At 40.1% G+C, this 20,896-nt stretch overlaps 1 protein-coding gene and 1 long non-coding RNA gene across 2 annotated transcripts in view; one reads left to right on the forward strand and one right to left on the reverse strand.

The window, feature by feature from the left end:
• Positions 1-12,341, reverse strand: part of LOC117557711 — a 69,545-nt gene extending 57,204 nt beyond the window's left edge. The window contains exon 1 of the long non-coding RNA XR_004570749.1: positions 12,192-12,341. This is a non-coding gene — a long non-coding RNA (uncharacterized LOC117557711). The remainder of the gene's footprint in view (positions 1-12,191) is intronic.
• Positions 8,618-20,587, forward strand: rgma (repulsive guidance molecule BMP co-receptor a). Its single transcript, XM_034233666.1, has 4 exons — positions 8,618-8,631; positions 12,685-12,800; positions 15,163-15,680; positions 17,743-20,587. The coding sequence occupies exons 1-4, from the start codon at positions 8,618-8,620 to the stop codon at positions 18,442-18,444; spliced, it is 1,350 nt and encodes a 449-aa protein (XP_034089557.1). The 3' UTR covers positions 18,445-20,587.
• Positions 20,588-20,896: the final 309 nt, after the last annotated feature.

The raw sequence follows: 20,896 nt of genomic DNA on the forward strand, positions 1-20,896 counted from the left end.
GTATTACCCAACGGTGGCACCTTATTTGAATATAGCTATAAACCATCAGATAGATCTACATCTCGACTTCAAACCCTGTGCAATTTGAATGAACGGATTATGCATTACAAATAATACAGTTGTAGAGACATATTAGGATGAGGTTAAATATGTGGCGACTCCTACTCTTACTTTAATTAAAGTTACTGGTGAGAGGACCGGCCTGCATGTTGAGACAGAAGAGATAAAGTCAATGTGGCCTGGAGGCAACTATGACTCACTGATGTTATTCTGGCTCTGGAATTGGGATTTTGTTTCCTGGGGGGCCTCGAGTCTCCTCCTGTTTCACAACTTTTCAGGAAATCCACTCTGTGTGAGGCGCTCGCCATGAAGGGCCGTCAGGAAAACATCAACAGCCTCCATCGCCATTCCACTGTTGGTCAAACACCTGACCAATCACCAGACACCATCACAACCACGGGGGCGGGGCCGCGCTGTGGAGCTTCACAACCATTCAACTCACGGTTAATTAACCCCATTGCATATTAAGCACAATCCTCGAGCTAAGGCATAACAAATCAAACCTTTATAGCTTGTTCAGCACCAAGATTTAATTTCCCCCCCCCCTATTAACGGGTCTGATCCAATTAACCTGCTTTTGTTGCAACAGCCAAGACGGGGAAATTACGGTATCATTTTACAAATTATGATCAATAAAGCATCATTGAGCCCTCGGGGGGCGGCTGAAGGCACACTGTCTCTGAGGGCTGGGGATATCTTTCTCCTGTAATTAGACGTCTGTGAGCTCTTCAATTAATCTGAACCCAAAGCGCTGACATTTCCACAGCTCATTAATGAACAACCGCACAATTTACAAAGATGGAGTGGACTACAAGACTGCACAGGGATATGAACATGGATGACATTTAGTAGTGCTGCGGCCCTGCTGTCTTCGGTACACAGAGGCATTCCCACATGTTTGGAAGCATCTAGCAGGAAATAGCTCCTCTTTGCCCTGCTGAGCAGATAGCATGCATCTTAATGAGTTTCAGATTCATCTGTTCTTTCAGCCACCACTGAGTTCCACATTCCAACTGTTTTAAGGAGACTATAAATATTTCAGCATGGAAATTATCTTTTTCTAGGGCCCAAGAATTGCAAATGTATTTGCTTCCGCTCGCTGAGGACACAATTACACTGCTGGAAGGATTGTTTTATAATTTGAATCGAGCAACTATAATTATAACCATAATTATGACTTAAAACTAAAAAAAATAAAAAAGGGAGAAGGGGTCGGATTAAATAAGTTCTTCCGACCCCTTTCGGACGTGTAATTAGCTAAAGCTTTGTTGTTTATTGATATCAGACAATCTACAGATACTACAGATGATTCAATTATTAATTAAATATTTCGTTTTGTTATTGCATTCATTTGTATAGTACTGTATCATGTCTGTATCACCTTTTGTTTCATTTGTATTTTCTTTGGTTTTACACTCTCTAAAAAAAACTAAAAACTAAACTAAGACTACCAATTTACAGTATATTGCAAATTAAATGTACATTAAAGCACAGACATAGGAAGAAACTAGGCCAAACGTTTTACATGAAATGATGGTCTAAAATGGCTTAAATTCAAAAGGAATTGTTGTATTAAAATGCGAGATAGAAAGAGTTGTGTGGTAAGTACAGTAGGAGCAGCAACCCTGCCTTGAGTACTTTAAAATCAATGTGTGTGGTCAAAGTAATAAAGAGACAGATCTAGAAGCAGCCGGGATTAGAAGTGAACAATAAAAAACTTGCAAGCCAACAGTCCCACAATACTGAAGATCTACTGACTAGACTGGCTAGGAATTCATTTCAGATGGTGTATTATTGGATTTCATCATTGTGATGTTTTTCTAAAAGAAAATGTAGGTTTATGCATGTGATAAACGTTCAGGCAAAAGAAAACGCAACATGCACCAGGTTCCCCGTGCAGCTTAAAAAGAACCGGTCTGATTCCTGTTTCTCACCATCAGCAGAGCATGAAAGCTGTAAACTGAATTTGGGGCAGCAGATAATTTGCTGGCACCTGCAAAAACTTGAGCTTTCCTCTACAGCTATTGTGACAAGATGGGACAAAGGGAAGGGCAGGACGTAGCCCCCGCAGCTGTGCATACAGGACAACACTGCACAACTCTAGTAAAAGTTCAACAACCTAGACATAAAAGAGCCGTGAAGAATTCAGGCTGGCTGACATTGGCAGCGTTCACAAAATGCACAAAATACAATTAGCAGGGCTGAGACTGTGAATCCGCTTGTTGTGATAAAGTCGGTGCTCGTACTTCTGTCAGTGTTATCGTTGCCCTGCATTTACACGGGTCAAGGATAACCAGAGTGTAGATGAAGGGGAAGCTACAAAGAATTTTCAGCTAGAAGCATGCTAAAATAAGTAATGCTAATACAGCGGCGACAGTGAAGAATACAATAGGTTTCTTAAAATAGGAGTGTGCTTTAACATGATTATATTATCCATGTAGTCTAAAAACTAAATGCGAGTCATACAATTCTGAATTGGACGACATATTTCTATTGCAGGGTTGCCAACTTTGGGTACCTGGCTGGAGTGAGATTTTGATATCATGGGTTTAATTACACATATGCGCACAAAATGACTGCTATTGTGTCAGCAGCGGGACCTTAGCATATAGGATATATATACAATATATACAAATACACAATATTGGACACAGACTATAAAGGGCACAAAGTTTCATTCACTAATGAAAGTCAAACACATGTTTGTTTCCACTGTTTTATTGTTTGCCTGTCGCGATAAGCAATTAATTGACTTATCGTACGCTAATTAAAAATGAACTCGATACATTGCCATTTACATGAGGATGTGACTAGCAGTTTGAAAGGATGTACTTGAATTATTATTATATATTATCATTATGTCAGTGGTCTGAAATGGTCATAAAACGGTGCCGACAATATTATCGTTTATCGCAATAATTTCCGGGAAAATGAATCCAACAAAATTAATTATCATGAGAGACTTACAGACTTACAGACTTACTCCAAACTGCCAAATATATTAACACACTCACTCTCATATACTCTTTGACTCTATTTTGGCCTAGTAGAACAATAAGCAGCAGACTTTTACTTTTTTATCATTTCTACTGGATCTTGGATCTTAGATCTGCGCATGCGCAATACGGGTCGGGGATTGACCAACCGGCTCCCACTGCTCTGCTGTCTGTTAACGTTGTTAAGAGTGGTGGGGGCGGGGAGGGAGCGGATCGACAGCTTGAGCAGCTGTCAACTCAACATTGTAAATAACCAACCAAAAACGATCGCCGGTTCATCTTGTTTTTGGCGTGAGAATAGTTTGGGCAGCGTGAGAGCGTGAGATTGAGAGTGAAAGCGTGTGTCACACGCCAGATGCGTGAGAGTTGGCAACCCTGTTCTATTGTCTGTGTAAAATACAAAACAAACATGCAATGATTGTTTTTTGTGACAGTAAAGGCAAATAAGGCATAATGCCAACATTGCTTATTATTTCTGAGACGGATTAGTTGTGATTAAGTATAAATAAAATTGCCAGAAAAGCATTTCACAGTGTGCGGTGAAAAGCATTATCTAATTTCATATTCATAAACTGGATATTTAGATGGTCCTTCAATTTCGGCACAGGATTCCAGAAGCAGGAAATTAAAAAAGGCAGGTGTTTTATTGAGATAAGCCTCAGTTTTCCTGCATTTATGGCATCTTGCATACTAATGGAGTCATGGCGGCTCACCACCAGCATGTGTGTTTTTATAAAACCCTGTCAAGTGCAAAATTGTGATGATCATCCAGGGTCTAAAGCAGATCTTCATTCATATGGTGCTCCCTAAAATGTGGCTTGGAGTGTTGCTTCTTTCACTCAGATCCGTCATGTTTGGCAGCGGAGCTAATTATTTGTCTTGCTGTCCGTACACACTCTGTCTAGTTCGGTCCATGTCTGGAATTAAACAGTGTGCATAATTCTCCCTGGATTGTAGACTGGCTTTAGACAAAGAGAATAAACTATTCTTCTCTGCTTAAATGAGAGAGGAGAATCTGTAATGAGGGTTTTCACATTCAAGCCCATTCCTCTGTGTGCACGAACAGGCCAATTTGCAAGCATTCATATTGTTACTACTGACTGAGGTAGTAATTCCACACAGTGTCTGAGCCCCACATATCACCTCCTAATAGATTTGTTTGAATTCATGCTCACACCTTATTACCAAAGAGGGTGCTGCTGGATGCACTACCCCCTCTTTTTGAATGGCAATCATGTACATGAAGCATTGATCTTTGTCCATTTGTATTTTCACTGAATGCCAAGGGACTCTCCCTGGTTAACTGTTTTTTCTAATTTAACAGCCATTAAAAGAGGAGAAACCTTTGGCAGTAACAGGTTAATTTAAAACACTAAAGTCTCTTCAATCATATATATGAGCGTTCTCCAAGATATGTCTTAGTTTGTAATACTAAGCCAGCAATAGAATAGTCCACACTGAGGGATATGCATTTAGTTTATGTGTAACATAAATGGAATGGATACTATTTCACACAGACATGGTTTTATGATGAGTAGAGAATACAATAAAATGCATGTGTCATTAAAAAGAGCAGACATATGTCGATTGTCATTTTCTGTATTGTGAGCATGCATGGCACGGACTGCTATAGAAGCCTCGCTGTAAGCTTTGCTCTATTTATGCAAATGTATACTCTATAAAATCTATTCTAATAAGTGGTGTTGGAAATTACCTAAATGAAAAAAAATGTGGGATAATTTTAACATTTGATTTTTGTTATCTGCTGTTAACCTAGCATTAGCCTTATACTCTATTCTGTAATATAATATCTAAAATCATGCAATCAGTGATAAATTCCAACTTCCCAAATTTAAAACAACTTTTAAAGGTGGGGTAGGTAATTTTGGAGAAACCAGCTCGAAGTTAGAATTTGAAAATACACAACCGGAAAAAATCTGCCACTTCCTCACAGAGCCCCTCCTCCAACACACACGAACGTGCACATGACCAATGAGGGCACGAGATAAGTTTGTGCACAGATGGAAGGCTGACAGGCAGGTAGGCCATCCAGTTACTTTAGCCGGGCCGGCTAAAATGATTGGTCGTGCTACGGCTTCCACAGATGACATTTTTTTATGTATTTATTGTCAAAGCATTTAATATATTCATTGCTATCGGGATGTTAAGAGCATTCCATGGAATATAACAAAAAGGTGTTTCTGAAATAAATTACATACCCCACCTTTAAGTGTCCTCTGGTAACAGTATCTGAGCCTTTTTTTAATAAATATAGAAACACGTGTCGTCAAATCTGTCTTGTGAAGTCGGCAAGGCGGTTTTCTCAATGCTGGGATTAGTGTTGTCAAATGTGTGATAATATTGTTCTCATTTATTTGTGTTGCCTGAATTTGCCTTGCATTGAGCTCTAGGGGCACCTTATAGAACTGTTCCTCTGATAAATTACACTCAAGTACATAAGCCACAGTAGGCCATGGAAAAGTTAATAAAGTGTATAAATGGTGAGAATGTATTGCATAATCTGAAATGTCCCTCTAGAGCTAAATGACTGATTTGGTTCTTTTAGGCTGTAATTATAAAGAAAACTAATTGAGAATCTGATTTTTAAAGCCCGATATGATATGATAAAGACAATTAGCCAATTCTCACTACCGAGTAGATTAAATCACTTAATGGTTAATTAACAAAATAATTGCTGTTATCAATGTAAGGACTTATCTTTTCATCTCTATCAAAGGTTACATGTTTGAAATTACCAACAACTCCACATGACAAGGGAAACTATGGTTTAAGTGTTGAAAAGTTAACAGATAAAACAACATATTTCTTCTGGTGACACAATGATCACAGGAGGATGTGTCTGCATAATCTCAACCGGTCCGTCTAAAACACAATGCAGTGTGACACCTCAGGAAAAAAAGGCTGAACGCACCATGACAAGCTAATTGTTATGCTGTGGGAGTTCAAACAGCAACGGGAAGGTCAGCAGGAGCACACAATGTTTACTAATCTATGTCTCACTCAGAAATACTGCCATCGCTGACTAGTTTCTCGCATGTCTAGTCATCCACCTCAAACATCTGGCCAGCGGTTGAGACACATTTCTTATACGCACAATCATTTGCTTAGCACGAAAACCTTAAATTATCTGGACCGAGACACAAAGCTTTGAGAAAAGAAAAAAAGATAGTTCAACTGAATGAGTTTTCAGTAGGCTGGATTTATGCTTAACTGGTGATCAGCATCTGAAATGATGGTTATTTTTGTACAAGAGACAGTTAAGGTTTAATCCTACAGTGGGAAAGTACAGAATGAGATGGTCTGGAAAAATCACCAAAGTGAAGCAAGATTTAAATACATTTGCTGAATTGACAGTTTGTGGTTTTATGATAAATCATATTGCAGGAATCTTGCAGCAACTTTATCCCATTCGCGTCAGGAAAGTTTGAGTAATATCTATCAGTAAGCTAGTCTTTTATAGACATATATTCTTTCTTTATCACAAGGTTTAAAAAACAAATGTCTCCACCAGGATCAAGAAGCTCTTTTTTTTTTTTTTTTATATATAAATTGGTCTCCCAGAAATGTTCTGCTGTCTAGCAGATTTGTCTTCTGTTTCTTCCTCAATTTTTACGTTTTATTTTCTGAGGCAGCCTTAGCTTAACATATTTTCATAATGGACTACATCACAGGCTACTAAAGAAAATCACAAAGAACCCCAAGGACAGGCATTACGGAATGCTTCTTTAATTTCAGTCTGTAATAGTTACATGGCTGACTAACTGATTTCTTCTGTAAAATGGTGCAGCAGACACTGAACCACAACACAAAATAACTGTTTTTCAAATCCAGTGATATGTAAGTGTAAAGCAGATCTGTTTGATAACTCGCCATAATACCTCAGTGAGGCAGCAAGTAGACCAGCTGTGTTTGAGATGGGGCCGGAATCCGGCACCTCCAAAACCATTCTTTTCACACCGGGGCGTCACTCTTTCATGTTCTTATGTTACATCAATGCAAAATATGCTGCCTCTCAGTGGCCATCTGGAGAGGGCAGGTCTGGGCTGTGATAGTAAACGAGCAGATTACAGGGGTCAGAATCTTGCTGGATGCACCAAGGCATGATATAATGTGACAGCTCAATCCGGTAGCTGCATGCTAAAAACGTGTACGACTCCAGTGTTGATAGAAGGTGAAATCACAGCGGTTTTAACCATCAGCTCTGCATTGCTGCATGATTCTGCATATCCAATACCCGCCTGACAGACAGTGAGAACACCGCATTGGTCATTGTGCTACTTCAGTCAGAAAATCTCTCCCCTCCCTGGTGTGATGGATTTTCCTGATCACAGAGAAACTGGAGCAGAGAGAACCAGTTATGTTGAACCATGGAGTGGAGGTTGGAAAAGCTGAAGAGGAAAGGAAAGAGGGGGTTGTGGTGGTATTTTCCTGCATGCCGTCTGATCCTAAAACACAGGTGCAGCCCCCATGCAGCCCTCTCTGCCTTTGAGCATACGAGCATACCCACCCACCCCCGCCCCCTCCTCCCTGCTGCAAAGCGTTTGTCCACCTGATCCTCCATTAAATCCTGATTATTATGGATTTGTCTTTTTCCAACCTGTAATTTAGAGAGTGTGCTAAAGGTTATCTGGTCATTTAGTTCTGACAATTGGTGCTATGTTAGAAATTCAAAAAGCTATCAATGTGTAAATGAAGTAGCAGTTTAAATGAGTTGTAAACGCTTGTGTGTGTGTTATAATAGGTCTAGAAACTTCTATCTTGATCTTGCAGAAGGATTCTGTAATAAGGCAGAAAATGGGGAACAAATCAAGAAAATGACATGGGAAGCTGACATGACATGGGTTTAGTTTCACTTGCTTGTGACAGAAAAATAAGACTTCACAACTCTCAAGTCAAATGTTTAGACCGTAATCTGTGGACTTCTATCTCCCAAAGAGAGAACAACTAGCTGGAAAACGGGGGGGGGGGGGGGTGGTGGTGTTTGCAGCTGAGATTTGGGGCTCCCAGTGGCGTCATGCAGAGCCGATCATTGTCTCTCTCACACTTTCTAACTAGCCGTTTCACAACATCCAGACAGCGAGCCGTACGCAGCAGCAGCAGCAGCAGCAGCTTTGCCCTCAGGGCTTCTCTCCCCGACGTCGACCATAACTAACAATTTGGATTCACCGCGCGGATGAGGGCAATTACTGGACTTAATCTATCATAATGTCTGCTTGCCGATCGATCGATAGTCAAATGAGTTTAGCAATGGCTGCAGAGATCTGAGTCCACCCCGGGTGCGAGAAGTGGCTTCTTAAATGAATCCCAACTCACAAGAAGAAAAGCACTTTCATTTCAGCGAGAGGCACATCGTTGGACATCATGCACAGACGGGATTTAACACTCAGAAAGCCACTGAGTGCGTTTGATTTCGGATTACATTGACACACAGTACGAGGTTTATTTTTTTTAAAGGGGGAGATTTTTTAGGAGTGTGCTCCCTCTCACTCCTGTTCGCTGTCCTCCGGATTCCTGCAGGACTCCAGAGTCGCGAAGAGCCCATGCAGTCGCCAAGGTTGGTTTGGAGACTTATTTTGAATTTTAACCAACATTATCTAAGTTCATGTTTACGCAGAAGTCTTGTCAGTTTTTCGTTCGCTTGCTTTGGTTTTAAACTGTATCTATGTCCTTAAATGTGTCTACTTTACTACACGATATTTGCAGTCAGGAGAGCTGCAATATTAAGAATTCGATCCATTTGCTGGTGTCAGTCAAATGTGCATAAACACTGTATTCACTTGTGCCGTCAGATATTAAAGAACGCAGCACTATTTAATTTACCATATTTCTAGGGTTTTTGAACAATCTACTCCAGATTCAGTTGTCCATCTGACATGTATAAAAGAGTATCTTCTGTAGAGCAGTGCAACAGGACAAATGCGCCTGCTGGCTGCAGATTTAAACTACACCTTTTAAATCCTAATTGCATGACAGCATGTAATTAGACCAATAACCGAGCTGTCCATAAAGCTCAAATGTAATGACAGGTTTGGTTGTCCTCATAATGCCATGTGCGTTTGTGTCATGATTTGAGGTTTCATATCAGAGCTCCTAACAAGCGCCATCTGTTGGAAAAGAGGCTCAGTCCTCAGTGACCGTCAACACAGATGCAATATAATAAATGTATGCTATTGTACACACAATTTAACATCAATACGAGATGAATATTACTTCATTACATCATGTTTAGTATGAAAATGTGAGAACTGTGTGAGGTTTGGCAAGTATTAGAGATTTAAAGCAGCACACCTTTAAACGTCATTGGATTACCTGCTGGATTAATGGAGATGTTGTATTGTTATAAATCACTTTTACCTACCACACACAGCATGTGGAGAACATGATGTGCTGGATGTCTATATAGATCCTCATTTATACAATTGTTGTCTTTCCACTACATGGAGATTTAAACCCATACAAGTAAACTAATTTGATTTAAAAGCAATCTATCTTATAATTGGTTGGTCATTAACTATTATCCAATGGACACAATACAGCTGATGGCATGATGGACACTTGATGAGCAAAGCCTATGGAAGAGAAGAGGTCTAACCTAATTGTTATGGTGGTGTAATGAGTCTAATTCAATTTGCCTTTGTAGTGAGAATTTGGTCTGCATCTTATTTCTCTATTAGGTAACTTTATCAAATGTAAGAACATTGTCAAAATGGCCGTCAGATTTCAGAGCTCAAGGTGATGTCTTCAAATGGCTTCCTTTGTACAACAAACCGCTCCTAATCTGTGGACATTTTATTTAAAGTAAATATGAGCTAATATATAAAACAAAGAAACACAGTGAATCCCTGCATTTGAGAGGCTGAACTGGAGACTGTTTGGCATTTATGCTAAATAAATTACTTTTCCGATTATATTGATTATCCATAGTGGCTAATAGTTTGTTGTTGATCGGAACAAAACAATGAACTAAATAACAGTTGAAATGATAAAAATAATCATATTTTTAAACAAGGAATAAATATCCTAACCAAAGAAATGGGTCATGGACTTCTAAATAAGTAATTTTCCATTGATGTAAAAATGTAACATTATTTGTTTCTCCAGTTTCATTTTCAATCTCAGAGAAAGGCCGTCATGCACACGTAACTCTTAATGCCCATTACTAAAGAGCTTACTTTAAACAGAAATGCATGCAAATTAACTTTTGATGATGAATGAGTGTTAATAAAAAAGACAATTCATAAACCACTAATTGGCTAAAGATGTCTTAGTCAACCAAGACATTAACACAGTCAATTAATTGACAAATAATATGAACGTGGTCATAAAAACCCATGATACTGAATAATATTCAGACATGTTGCACCTTCGTTTGCAAGCAGGTTTCACATTTTCAATCTGCAACAATATTTTCTAGATGTGATATATACACACAAGGATTTTGAGCTTTTTAGGCGACTAAATCAATCACAAGATATCTGCATCAAAAGCCCTTATAATGTCATTCCTGAGTTTGGTTCTTTATCCATTGTTGCTACTAAACACCAAAAATATTTAACAGTTCATCAAAACATATCACAGAGCAGCTTGTGCCTTACAGCTGCAGTCATTCATTTCAGATGGGAATGTTAGGTATAGAGTGGGGAATGAGTCTTTCCGGGGCCACCCTTGTTGAAAACATGTGTAGGCTCAGACCTCATTGTACATGAACGTATCCATCATCCACGAGAGAGAAAGCATTCACAAAGACATTCAACGCTCTATGGAAAAATACTGTACAGCCGTCAGCCGGCCATCTTTCTAATAGAATGTTCCTTTAAATCGTAGTCAAAGTCAGAAGTGATGTGTCATTTGTGCAACCTCAATGTAGATCATCTGCTCTTCGGCCCAGTAAAGGAAATGTCTCTAATCCTTTAAGCCAACATGCTAAAACTACGATCTTACAAGTCCAGCATTTTTATCACTACTCAAAAGACAAATCACTCCTAGAGCTGCCTTTTACATTGGCTTTGATAACTTAATTTACTGATGTGACGTTTTAAACTGCAGCAACACATTGTGGTATGGTTTGCAAGTTAAATAGTTACATGCTGCTGGGTTAATGGAAAGTATTGCCATCACTGAAAAGTAGAATATTTCCATCAAGCGCTATAGGTTTTATTGAGAACACACAGATGATGTTGAGTTTTATATTATATAATTACAGGCATAATATTTCACAGTGGCTTTTAAAATGTTCAAGCTAATGTTCTTTAAATGTTTTCCTTTGATATTTGGTTTGATATGATTGATTATGTGTTGAGGGTTCATTTACCTTACAACCCTTAAAATCCATTTATTGTTGGCTTGTAGTTTGTCTGATAGTCTGACACACTAAAACTATTGAGTGATCAATTTCTCAAGCAACAGAAAACCCCGTTGGCCACTCTTTTGAGAATTGGTTAAAAATAATTGGCTATGGTTCTACCTTGTCAAAACTAAAGTGAGGATGTTATGCTTTACTTTGTCATGTATAATAATAGTAAACTAAATATATAGGTGTTGTTGGCCTCTTGGCATGATTAAACAACCACATTGAAAATGTTAGTTTTGGCTTTGGTAAACTTTGATTGTCTCACATTTAATAGACAAAATAAGTAATAAATAAAACAATGAGCAGATGTATCGATAACTAACATAATAGCTAGTTGCAGGCAGCCCTTATAATAGAACAGCTTGTTCAAATGTCAGACATGATGTGTACACTTGGTGAAATATTCAAACTGGAGACTGCATGCGGGTAGTTTGTTCTTCAGCACCACTTTTGTGTACATTTTCAACATTCAGTATGACACATTTGGCATCTTTAGAAACATTGGGACCCCCACTAGAACATAAATAAACTTGTGTAGATTGTGGCTGCACTGGGTGAGTTTGATTGACCTACAGTGGTGGGTATGAGGGGTTGAAGAGGTTAGCTTGGCTTGTAGCCTCAATATTAAACATGAAGTAAGTTGAAACCTATTTTTAGGGTCCATTATTTATACAAGGCTGTGTGCTGATATGAACGGTAGAAGCACATTATTAACAGCTCTTTAGTAATAAACGTGGTGTTGTTTTATATTGTTGGTAGCTTACCTCCTGTTTACATGCTTAGTGGGGGGGATGCCACTGTTTTTCTCTCCAGGTTTTTCCTTCACAGAGAGGTTATTGTTGTGATCTCCGCAAATCAAGCCCCTTTTACACGGCGTTGTGCACCACTACTTTGTGGGCCGCGAAGACGGTCGTCGTCGAACAATTCTGCACATTGAGTTGTAATTTGAAACTTGGAGAGGGGGTTTAAGGGCAGAACAGGCGGATGTGATTGGCTCAGTGTGTCCGCTGGCCCGCAGAGGCTGCACCTTGTCGACACTCCCCTAAAAGGAAGACGGATTGCCTGGCTGCTCTCAGAGGTTTGTCCCGCACTGCGAGTTAGCTAGCGTCCCCGGCTGTAGCCGCACGGTGCACCGAACAACAACAACTTCTTAAAGATAGTAATGAGAAGACGGGGCACCTTTTATGGACTTTTCTGTGTGTTTTCACGGCGGTTCTAACTCTTCTCCTCTGTCCTTCCTTAATCGGGTTTGACCAGGGAGAGGAGTGAAGTGCGACCCCGAGCTGGATGGATGGTTATGGGGAAAAGGGGAAGACCATCGGCGCTTGACTTGTGCAGAGTCCTCGCGGTGTTTCTCTCACTCTTCCCAACCGGTAAGATGCCTCTTTTTTTACTTTTAAATGAAAACGTTTTTTTAAAAACCCACACGAACATGTTTTTACCATGCATAGACTGTATATAAATGTTTGAACTTAAAAGGTTTACCAAACAAAATGACAAGTTAAACGTTATTGTCGAAACGTATCGTTGTTGTTCTACTTTCTCAACGTAGGCTGCGAAGTTGCTTGGTAAGGTCACAATTTATGAGCCGATATATTTAATTGAACAATGGAAGAGTAGAGTTATACAGTGGAGGAAAAAGTTCAGATTCTTTACTTAAGTAAAAGTCAACTAATACCACACTGTAAAAATACAACATTTCAAGTAAAAGTACTGCATGGAGTATGGTACTTAAGTAAAAGTCGTAAAGTACGATTGGGAAATGTACTTAAAGTATTAGGATTAAAAGTAAAACTCAATTTTTTTAATATATATTTTAAGGCAAAAGCAGCCTACTTATCAAAATTGCTGCCAATTAATTCCCTGTTAACCCACTCAACTTACTTAAATATAATGTTTGATGGTTTAATCTAGATAGCCTACCAAATAAAACAAGTTATTCCTAAATATTGTGTGTCAAAATCTGAATTCATAAATAATAAATAAATATGTGAAATACATTTTTGACAAAATATGTTTCCAAAATGTAGTAGAGTACACAAAGAGTTATAAAATGAAGATACTTGGGTAAAGTACAAGTATCTCAAATGTGTACTTAAGCAAAGTATTTGAGTAGATGTACTTAGTTACTTTCCAACACTGTTACATAGTGCACCTAAAAGAGTGGTTTCTGCTGAAGCTTGCATTTAAAATAAAAACTGCAAAAAATGTACAATTCACCGCAGCAAATCAGTTGGTTGGTTACAAATTGCACATATTTAGGGCAAATTGCTTACGTGCAAAAGTCTGGAAAAGGTTGAAAGTTAGGAAAATATGACACCAGGCTTGAAAGTGAAGAAGAATGTCGTTACTGCACAACATTTGACTAGTTTAAGCAGCCTAGTTGTTGTCAGGGTTTTATTTCACAGGACGTTATTTTATTAATGGAAGACAAAACAAAGTGAGGGGTCTTTTGGGGGCTGTTGTAGCCCTCACCCCTTGTTTTGTTTGGGGGATGGTGCATGCCTCAGTATTTCACATAGCTCCTTGAAAGTATCTGTTTATTTTTTACTTTAACTTAGGTCATCTTTTTAAGGAAGGACTTTCATTTAAAGAAGTGTATTCACCAATGAAACTGAAAAAACCTCGAAAGAATTCCAAGAGAGTTGAATTACGCTTAAATGTGCATGCTTAACAGTTTCAAGTCCAGCATTAAAGCTATTTAAAAATGTTTTGGGGAAAAAGTAATGTGAACTGCTGCAATGGCAGTGTGATATGATATTAGACATCCCCATTTTTGTGTTTAAATTGACTTAATAAACTTGTCATTTAAGACTGGGATGATTGCAGTGGGTTGGTTACTTTCTGCACTGGGGAAACCTCATTCAGCTCACCTTGCATATGTGCCAACCCCTTATCAGTTTTCCTCTAAAGTCACTTACCGTCAAACAACAAGGTGCTAATGCACTGATAGCTGAGATCAAGATTAGTTTATTGCCATCTATCAAATGGGTGGTAAACGGAGAGGTGATACGGGGGTTGTAGAGAGCTGCGGTGAAGCTTTCAGGAGGGATATTGTTTAAAGTGTGACTTCAAAGTGTTGATATGGCTCCCCCCTTGAGACACTGGGAAAAACCTCTCACTGCCTGTTTAAATTAATGCTTTATTAGTCAAAGGTAATACTATTCAAACATGGTGTGGCAACAGGACATCCTGAAACATGTTTGAAGAACATTTGTGTTAATAAGTGGCCGGATGTGGAAATAAAGCAGGAGACAACAATCTAAGGTCAAGCAGCATATTATCACTAAAGGTGTAGATTAGGATCCCAAAAGGCCTTTTCTTACTTTACATGAACCAAAAGGGTGTGAAAGGTCAATGCACTTCTCTACAATACACGGCAAAGTTATCATATATCCTGGTTTACCCAAGGGAGGTTCAGACCTGTGTTTTGTGCTTTTCTGACAAAATGCCAACTAGTTAATCTACAAAACAAAGTATGTGGCAAAGTAATTACTGCTGTAATGTAAGAACACTTAATTTGACACTGCAGCCAACGATAGCTGTGTGAACATTCATGATTCATCTGATTTTTTGGTTTTAGATTTAGTATTATATATATCTGTGTTACTAAACTACCATCAATAACAGACTACTATTAATAGCTTTTCTGCGAAACTATCATGTGTTTGAATAACATTGTGTCCATCTGGTTTGCTTCTTGTGTTAAAACTGTGTCTTGTTCCTCCTTGACAGTGAGCCTGCAGTGTAAGATCCTGAAGTGTAATTCGGAATTTTGGGCCTCCACCTCGAACTCTGGACCGGAGGAGGAGTTCTGCACTGCGCTGCGAGCGTACAACAGCTGTGTGCGGCGGACTGCACGAACCTGCAGGGGGGACTTGGCGTACCACTCTGCCCAGCATGGCATAGAGGATCTAATGAGCCAACACAACTGCTCCAGGGAGGGGCCCACATCCCAACCACGTGCCCGCACCGCACTTCCTCCTCCACCCCCGCCCCTCACACCTGACAGCCAGGAGCGTTCAGATGGCCCGGAAATGTGCCACTATGAGCGCAGTCTCCCCCGCAACACGGCTCCACCCAACTACACCCACTGTGGCTTCTTCGGAGACCCACACCTCCGGACATTTGGCGACGACTTCCAGACGTGTAAGGTGGAAGGAGCCTGGCCGCTCATACACAACAAATACCTGTCAGTGCAGGTGACCAACACTCCTGTGGTGCCGGGGTCTATGGCCACCGCAACAAGCAAGGTGGGGGTCCTTTAATGATGTCCTAAATTGTGGTCCAATCAGGCGATAAACAACACTTCTATTGGTCAACTAGAGCTGCATCCATACAATATTTCAAACTTCCATGGTGACATAAGTCTTGTTTTGTTCGACCAGCAGTCTAAAACTTAAAAATATTCCAAATCATATAAAACGATAAAAATGAAACACATTTTGTCAAATCAAGCAAATTTCAGCTCCACAATCAACAGAAAATTGCTTTGCTAATACTGCAATAATTAGTTCTGGAAGTACATTTGGTTTGGTATTGACTGGAGGACTTTTGCTTGGGTAAATAATTAGCATTCTATAATATTTCCTGACATTTTCCAGGCTAAATAATTGTTTAAATAATCATATATAATTGAAGTGATTACTTGCACCTTGCTGCACTGATTTACCATGTTAGTTGTTGGTGACTTCTGGTCAGTGCTGCTGCATGGAAACCTGTAGCCGCTCGTGTTTTTGTTTGTGCGAGTCTCTTCTTTCATGTGGTCTGTTTGACAGAGAAGCTGCTCTCACAAACTGTGAACTCTGGTTAGTGTTTGGATGAGATCCATAATGACAGATAACGAAGCCAAACCCTGCTCAATTGCAAAGATCTTGATAAGCTTTATAAATGATATGTTAGTATTATAACAGCAGTTCTGCATCAAATGTTAACATGAGGCTCCATGTTCACTTTTCACTGTAGATGGCTCAGGCTGATGCTTGGCCTACTTACAGTGAAGTCTACACACAGAGCACATTACAGTTAGACATGTTGTGTCTGCAGGACTTTAGATATTTTCTCTACATTATGATATATTTTCCTTCATAGCTTTATCAGCAGTGCATTCTTCATTATTGTTGTTTTGTTTAATGGTACATTGGTTAGTTTGGATGGCTGTCCCTGAAATGCCTTTCTAGTAGAACTTGAGGTCAAAAACAAAGAAGTACAAGTATTTGTATTTGGCAAGTTCAGTTAGAGTTGTTCCAGATTTGGCAACGTTTTGACAGCAATGATTGTGGACCTCAGCCTCTTTGCAGAGTATCATAAGTTAACTTTTAAGACGGAGTATAAAAGGACTTTGTCCTTAATCACATTTGTAGAAAGTACAATTTTCTGCAATCAAGGCTTCTTAATGATACTCTATTAGGCATTTGTGGGGTTTTGAGCTTTTAAAGTAATGACATTTTTATATTGCTGTTCTTGGAAGCCAATTAGATTTCTTTTTTTAAGATCTTGATTCTGGACAAAGGGAAAACAAGGCAGCAGCCAATGCCACCTGTGCAAACAAGGCACCCTCTTCTAAAGGACTTGCATTAGTAGAGCTCTGTGCTGATTCGCTACAGCAAATACAACTGTCTGTTTTTTTTTTACCTTTTTCTGATGAAGGGATAATAGAGGCATTTTAGATTTGATTGTTTTCATTTAAAGCAGGCGGAAAAAACAGAAGTTAATATAGGTGGGAAATGTTGGCAGACGGTTGGTTCCAATTGAGACAGAACTGAATTGTAAAGCTAATGGAGTATTTGTAGACCCCCTACTCTGTCTGACAGTCCCTATGTTGTCCTGCTATCGCTGCTCTGACAATGGCTCATGGTGTCCTGATGAAACCGAGCTCTGCCCAGCCTCACTTAATTAGCTGCGGAGTGTATCGCTGCGTCCTGGCCCCGCTCCACTCCCTGCAGCATAGTTCTGGGGTTCACTGGCAGGTTTTCAGCGCTATGAATGGATCGCCTTTGTGTCTGCTGACTGAGACCTGATTTTACATGGCCGAGACTCGTGTTTTTGAGGGCGTTTACCTTGGCCTCCCGCATGTTGAGCCAGTGCTGAAATGTGACACTTAAGTGGAGTTGTGGTACATATTGAACAAACTTGTTCTTAATGCAAAAGTATAAGCACTTCCATTTTTTAAATCTGCTGCTAATATCTACTGCAGTTAACAAGGATTTTGTATCCAACCCTAACTACATGGCATACTTGCATTTGTGAGGTTCATAAAGGCAAACGCATACGATCATTTAAGCTGAATGTTAATGACTTTCTGTCCTCCTGCAGCTGACAATCATCTTTAAGAACTTCCAGGAATGTGTGGACCAGAAGATGTATCACGCAGAGACCGATGAGCTGCCGGCTGCTTTTGCAGATGGCTCCAAGAACGGAGGGGATCGCCATGGAGCCAACACTCTGCGCGTGGTGGAGAAGGTTCCCGGGCAGCACGTGGAGATTCAGGCCAGGTACATCGGCACAACCATCGTGGTGCGGCAGGTCGGACGCTACCTGACCTTTGCTGTGCGGATGCCGGAGGAAGTTGTGAATTCTGTGGAGGAAGGAGATGACCAGGACTTGTACCTCTGTCTTCACGGCTGCCCGGCCAACCAGCGCATTGACTTCAGAAACTTCAAGGCTCGGTCTGCGGAGGCCCAGAGCACAGGAAGGCCCCGCAGCACCGCGGCTCAGGGCTTCACCTACCAGTCTGCCAAGGCCAAGTGCAAAGAGCGGCTCCCAGTGGAGGACCTGTACTTTCAGTCCTGTGTGTTTGACCTCCTCTCCTCTGGAGACATTAACTTCACAATGGCAGCCTACTACGCCTTTGAGGATGTAAAAATGCTCCACTCCAACAGCAAAAGATACCACATCTATGAAAAGGATTCTTTTTTGAATAATGCGCCACAGAGGGGCAAAGATTTCCTTTCACTCCTTCTCCTCAACGTCCTTGCTGTCTTATTGTGGATTGAGTGTTGCACAGCTCATCTATAGTCCCTTCACAACAGGATCCTCATGGTGTATCTGTCAGTGAGTGTTAGAGTGCTCTGGTTCTGTGATGTCTCATTTTAGTAGTGTTGTCGTGTCTGGACTTCAGTCTGATGACCAGACGAGGTCACCGTGCTCCCCACCTTTCATCACATGTGTTTAGCTGCTTCATAGGACTGGTCTTTGATGAGAGCAGCGGTGAGAGAGCCCGGCTACTCCAGAGCTCAGGATATCCACCTGGGATTAAATCCCACATTCTCACCGGGCCTGCATGCCGATGGGAAGCCGGACAAGATGATCTTTTGCAGAAAGAAGAGTTTGCTGATCCTCCCTCTCCTGATCCACTCATTGGTGCCAAGCCAGTGAAGCTCTCCGTGGCTCATGTGGCGGAGCAAGGACCTGACAGGGGCTTTTGTTAACCTAAGGCCAGAAGCAGCTCTATGTTTGATTAGTTTCCAGCTTTGGAAAAGCCTGAGCCTTTTGGAGGAAGCACTCAGCCAAAAGGATGTCAGAGCAGCGTCTCCAGTTGTCTGCTGTGGAGATTAATGGGTCATATTGTTTGGTTGTGTTCGTGTGTATGTGTGTGTGTGTGTGTGTGTGTGTGTGTGGGAGAATTCAGAGTCTGTGGTTAATGTTGTGTGTTTGTGGGTGCAGGAGTCCCTAGAAATGACAGAACAAACCTCCAGTGGGAGGACTCTTTCCCATGTCTTGCTGTTGCACCCAAAATCTCCGAAATAGAAAAGACGAGGCTCCACAGTCCTGTTAAAAATAGCCTCTGTTAGCCTAGTAGCAAATCCCTTAAGGGAACTGATAATAATAACTTATCTTCTTCTTCGGTGTCATACGGCCTTTCACTCCATTGTTTCAGCCGACATGTTGATCAGACAGTGTTTTGTGTTTAACGTCTGTAATGTGAATGTAGCTAACATGAAAAGCAGAAGAACAACCTTAGTTAAGGGCACTCATAGCGTTTACAGAATGTAGATCAGCCAATCCAACTGAATCACCTCTTTGAAAGCATTTTGTGAATTGTTTCTCCAGTGGTGTGGATACTGTTAGCACTAGCTATAAAGACGTCACCTCCAGTCAGTTCAGCTTTTTATGGACTACCAGTGTGCTGCTGAGCTGTGCGTAAACGATAAGCATGCGTCTATAGACATGCTTTCATGGCTTAAGTCTTTGCCAAAGAACAAGCCCTTGTGCCAACATTTTCCTTGCATCTGAATTTCCATCGTTCAGTCTTAAACATTCACATTAGAGGGATTCATAACTGTATACAACTTGTGTTTGTGGGTGATTTGCAGTACAGTAACGCTGTTAAAGCAGCATTAGTTTCCCTTTGCTTTTCTTGTGTTTCATGATAACACTTTCCATTGAACTTTGGCTCTCACCTGCAGTATCTGCTAATGTGTAAGTCACCCTGTAGATACAGTTACTACTCGGGCACAGTTTCACAGTCATTTAACTTTTACACTGAAGTATTTGGCAGGCCTTACTACTGCTATTCGGAACATGTATTGGTGCAGTTTGACAACAAAAAAAAATCATAAAAAACAAATGATTGTAATGTTGAATCTTTGGTTAATAGCTGTAATTTGTGTTGTGAGTTTTACAGTATATGGTTCTACACGTGAAATGTGAGATTGTACATATGTTTTGTGAGTTTATATTTGTATATTACCAGTTGTGTTTTGAATTTATCTCAGATGTTTTGGTGAATGTGAACCTTTTTTATTTGAAAGGGATTTTTACAAAAACATGAACACCACAGAACAAAATACTTTTGATTGAATACAGTATACTCACTTACTGTAGTGGTTGTGGAGAAAGGGATAAAATGCCGGCTGTCATTACTTTACATAAAACATGCTAAATGCAGCCCACCTTATCTAGAAAAGGAATGTAGGAACAAATTCTGGGGTGTTCATGTTTTTGAATTTAAAGCACTTTATGTTTTCCTTTCCATTTAGCTCTTATTTCGTTTGTAATTCTGTGTCAGACTTGTAATGGTAGAAAAGAGTTTTAAAAACAGCTAAATGGGAAATGCCAGAAAGATCAAACTGTGTTTGTATGTAAAGAAAATGTGGTGCCACACGCCAGCTGTTCATACTGTAAATTATTTATTGAATAAAAGAAAATGTCTTGTTAATGATGTGTCCTCTAGTCTCAGTGGGAGTTGTATGTATTGGTAACAGTCTCCAGTGTTAGACTGCCCCCTGCTGTAGAGATGTAGTGACGCATGTGAGCAGATGCAACCGTTTTTGACTTAAGATAAAAACGAAGAAGTCTTTGGTAAGAAAATATACATCTCTAAATATTAAAATAAGCAAAATGTTTCATCCGCAACATTTAAGTGAAAGACAAATGTGACAAAGGTTGATCATGCCTAGCTCAGGCAGTGAATCAGCCAATAGGACTGCTTCATGCATACCTTGTCATTAAGTCATGCATATCTTAG

Source organism: Gymnodraco acuticeps, unplaced genomic scaffold (genome assembly GCF_902827175.1).
Source record: "Gymnodraco acuticeps unplaced genomic scaffold, fGymAcu1.1, whole genome shotgun sequence".
NCBI classification, from domain to species: domain Eukaryota; kingdom Metazoa; phylum Chordata; class Actinopteri; order Perciformes; family Bathydraconidae; genus Gymnodraco; species Gymnodraco acuticeps.

What these genes read in the sequence shown, in the direction of transcription:
- rgma (XM_034233666.1), top strand. An exon ending in TCTCTCACTCTTCCCAACCG is followed by an intron (nt 12,801 to 15,162) that starts GTAAGATGCCTC and finishes CCTCCTTGACAG; the next exon opens with TGAGCCTGCAGTGTAAGATC. An exon ending in TGGCCACCGCAACAAGCAAG is followed by an intron (nt 15,681 to 17,742) that starts GTGGGGGTCCTT and finishes GTCCTCCTGCAG; the next exon opens with CTGACAATCATCTTTAAGAA.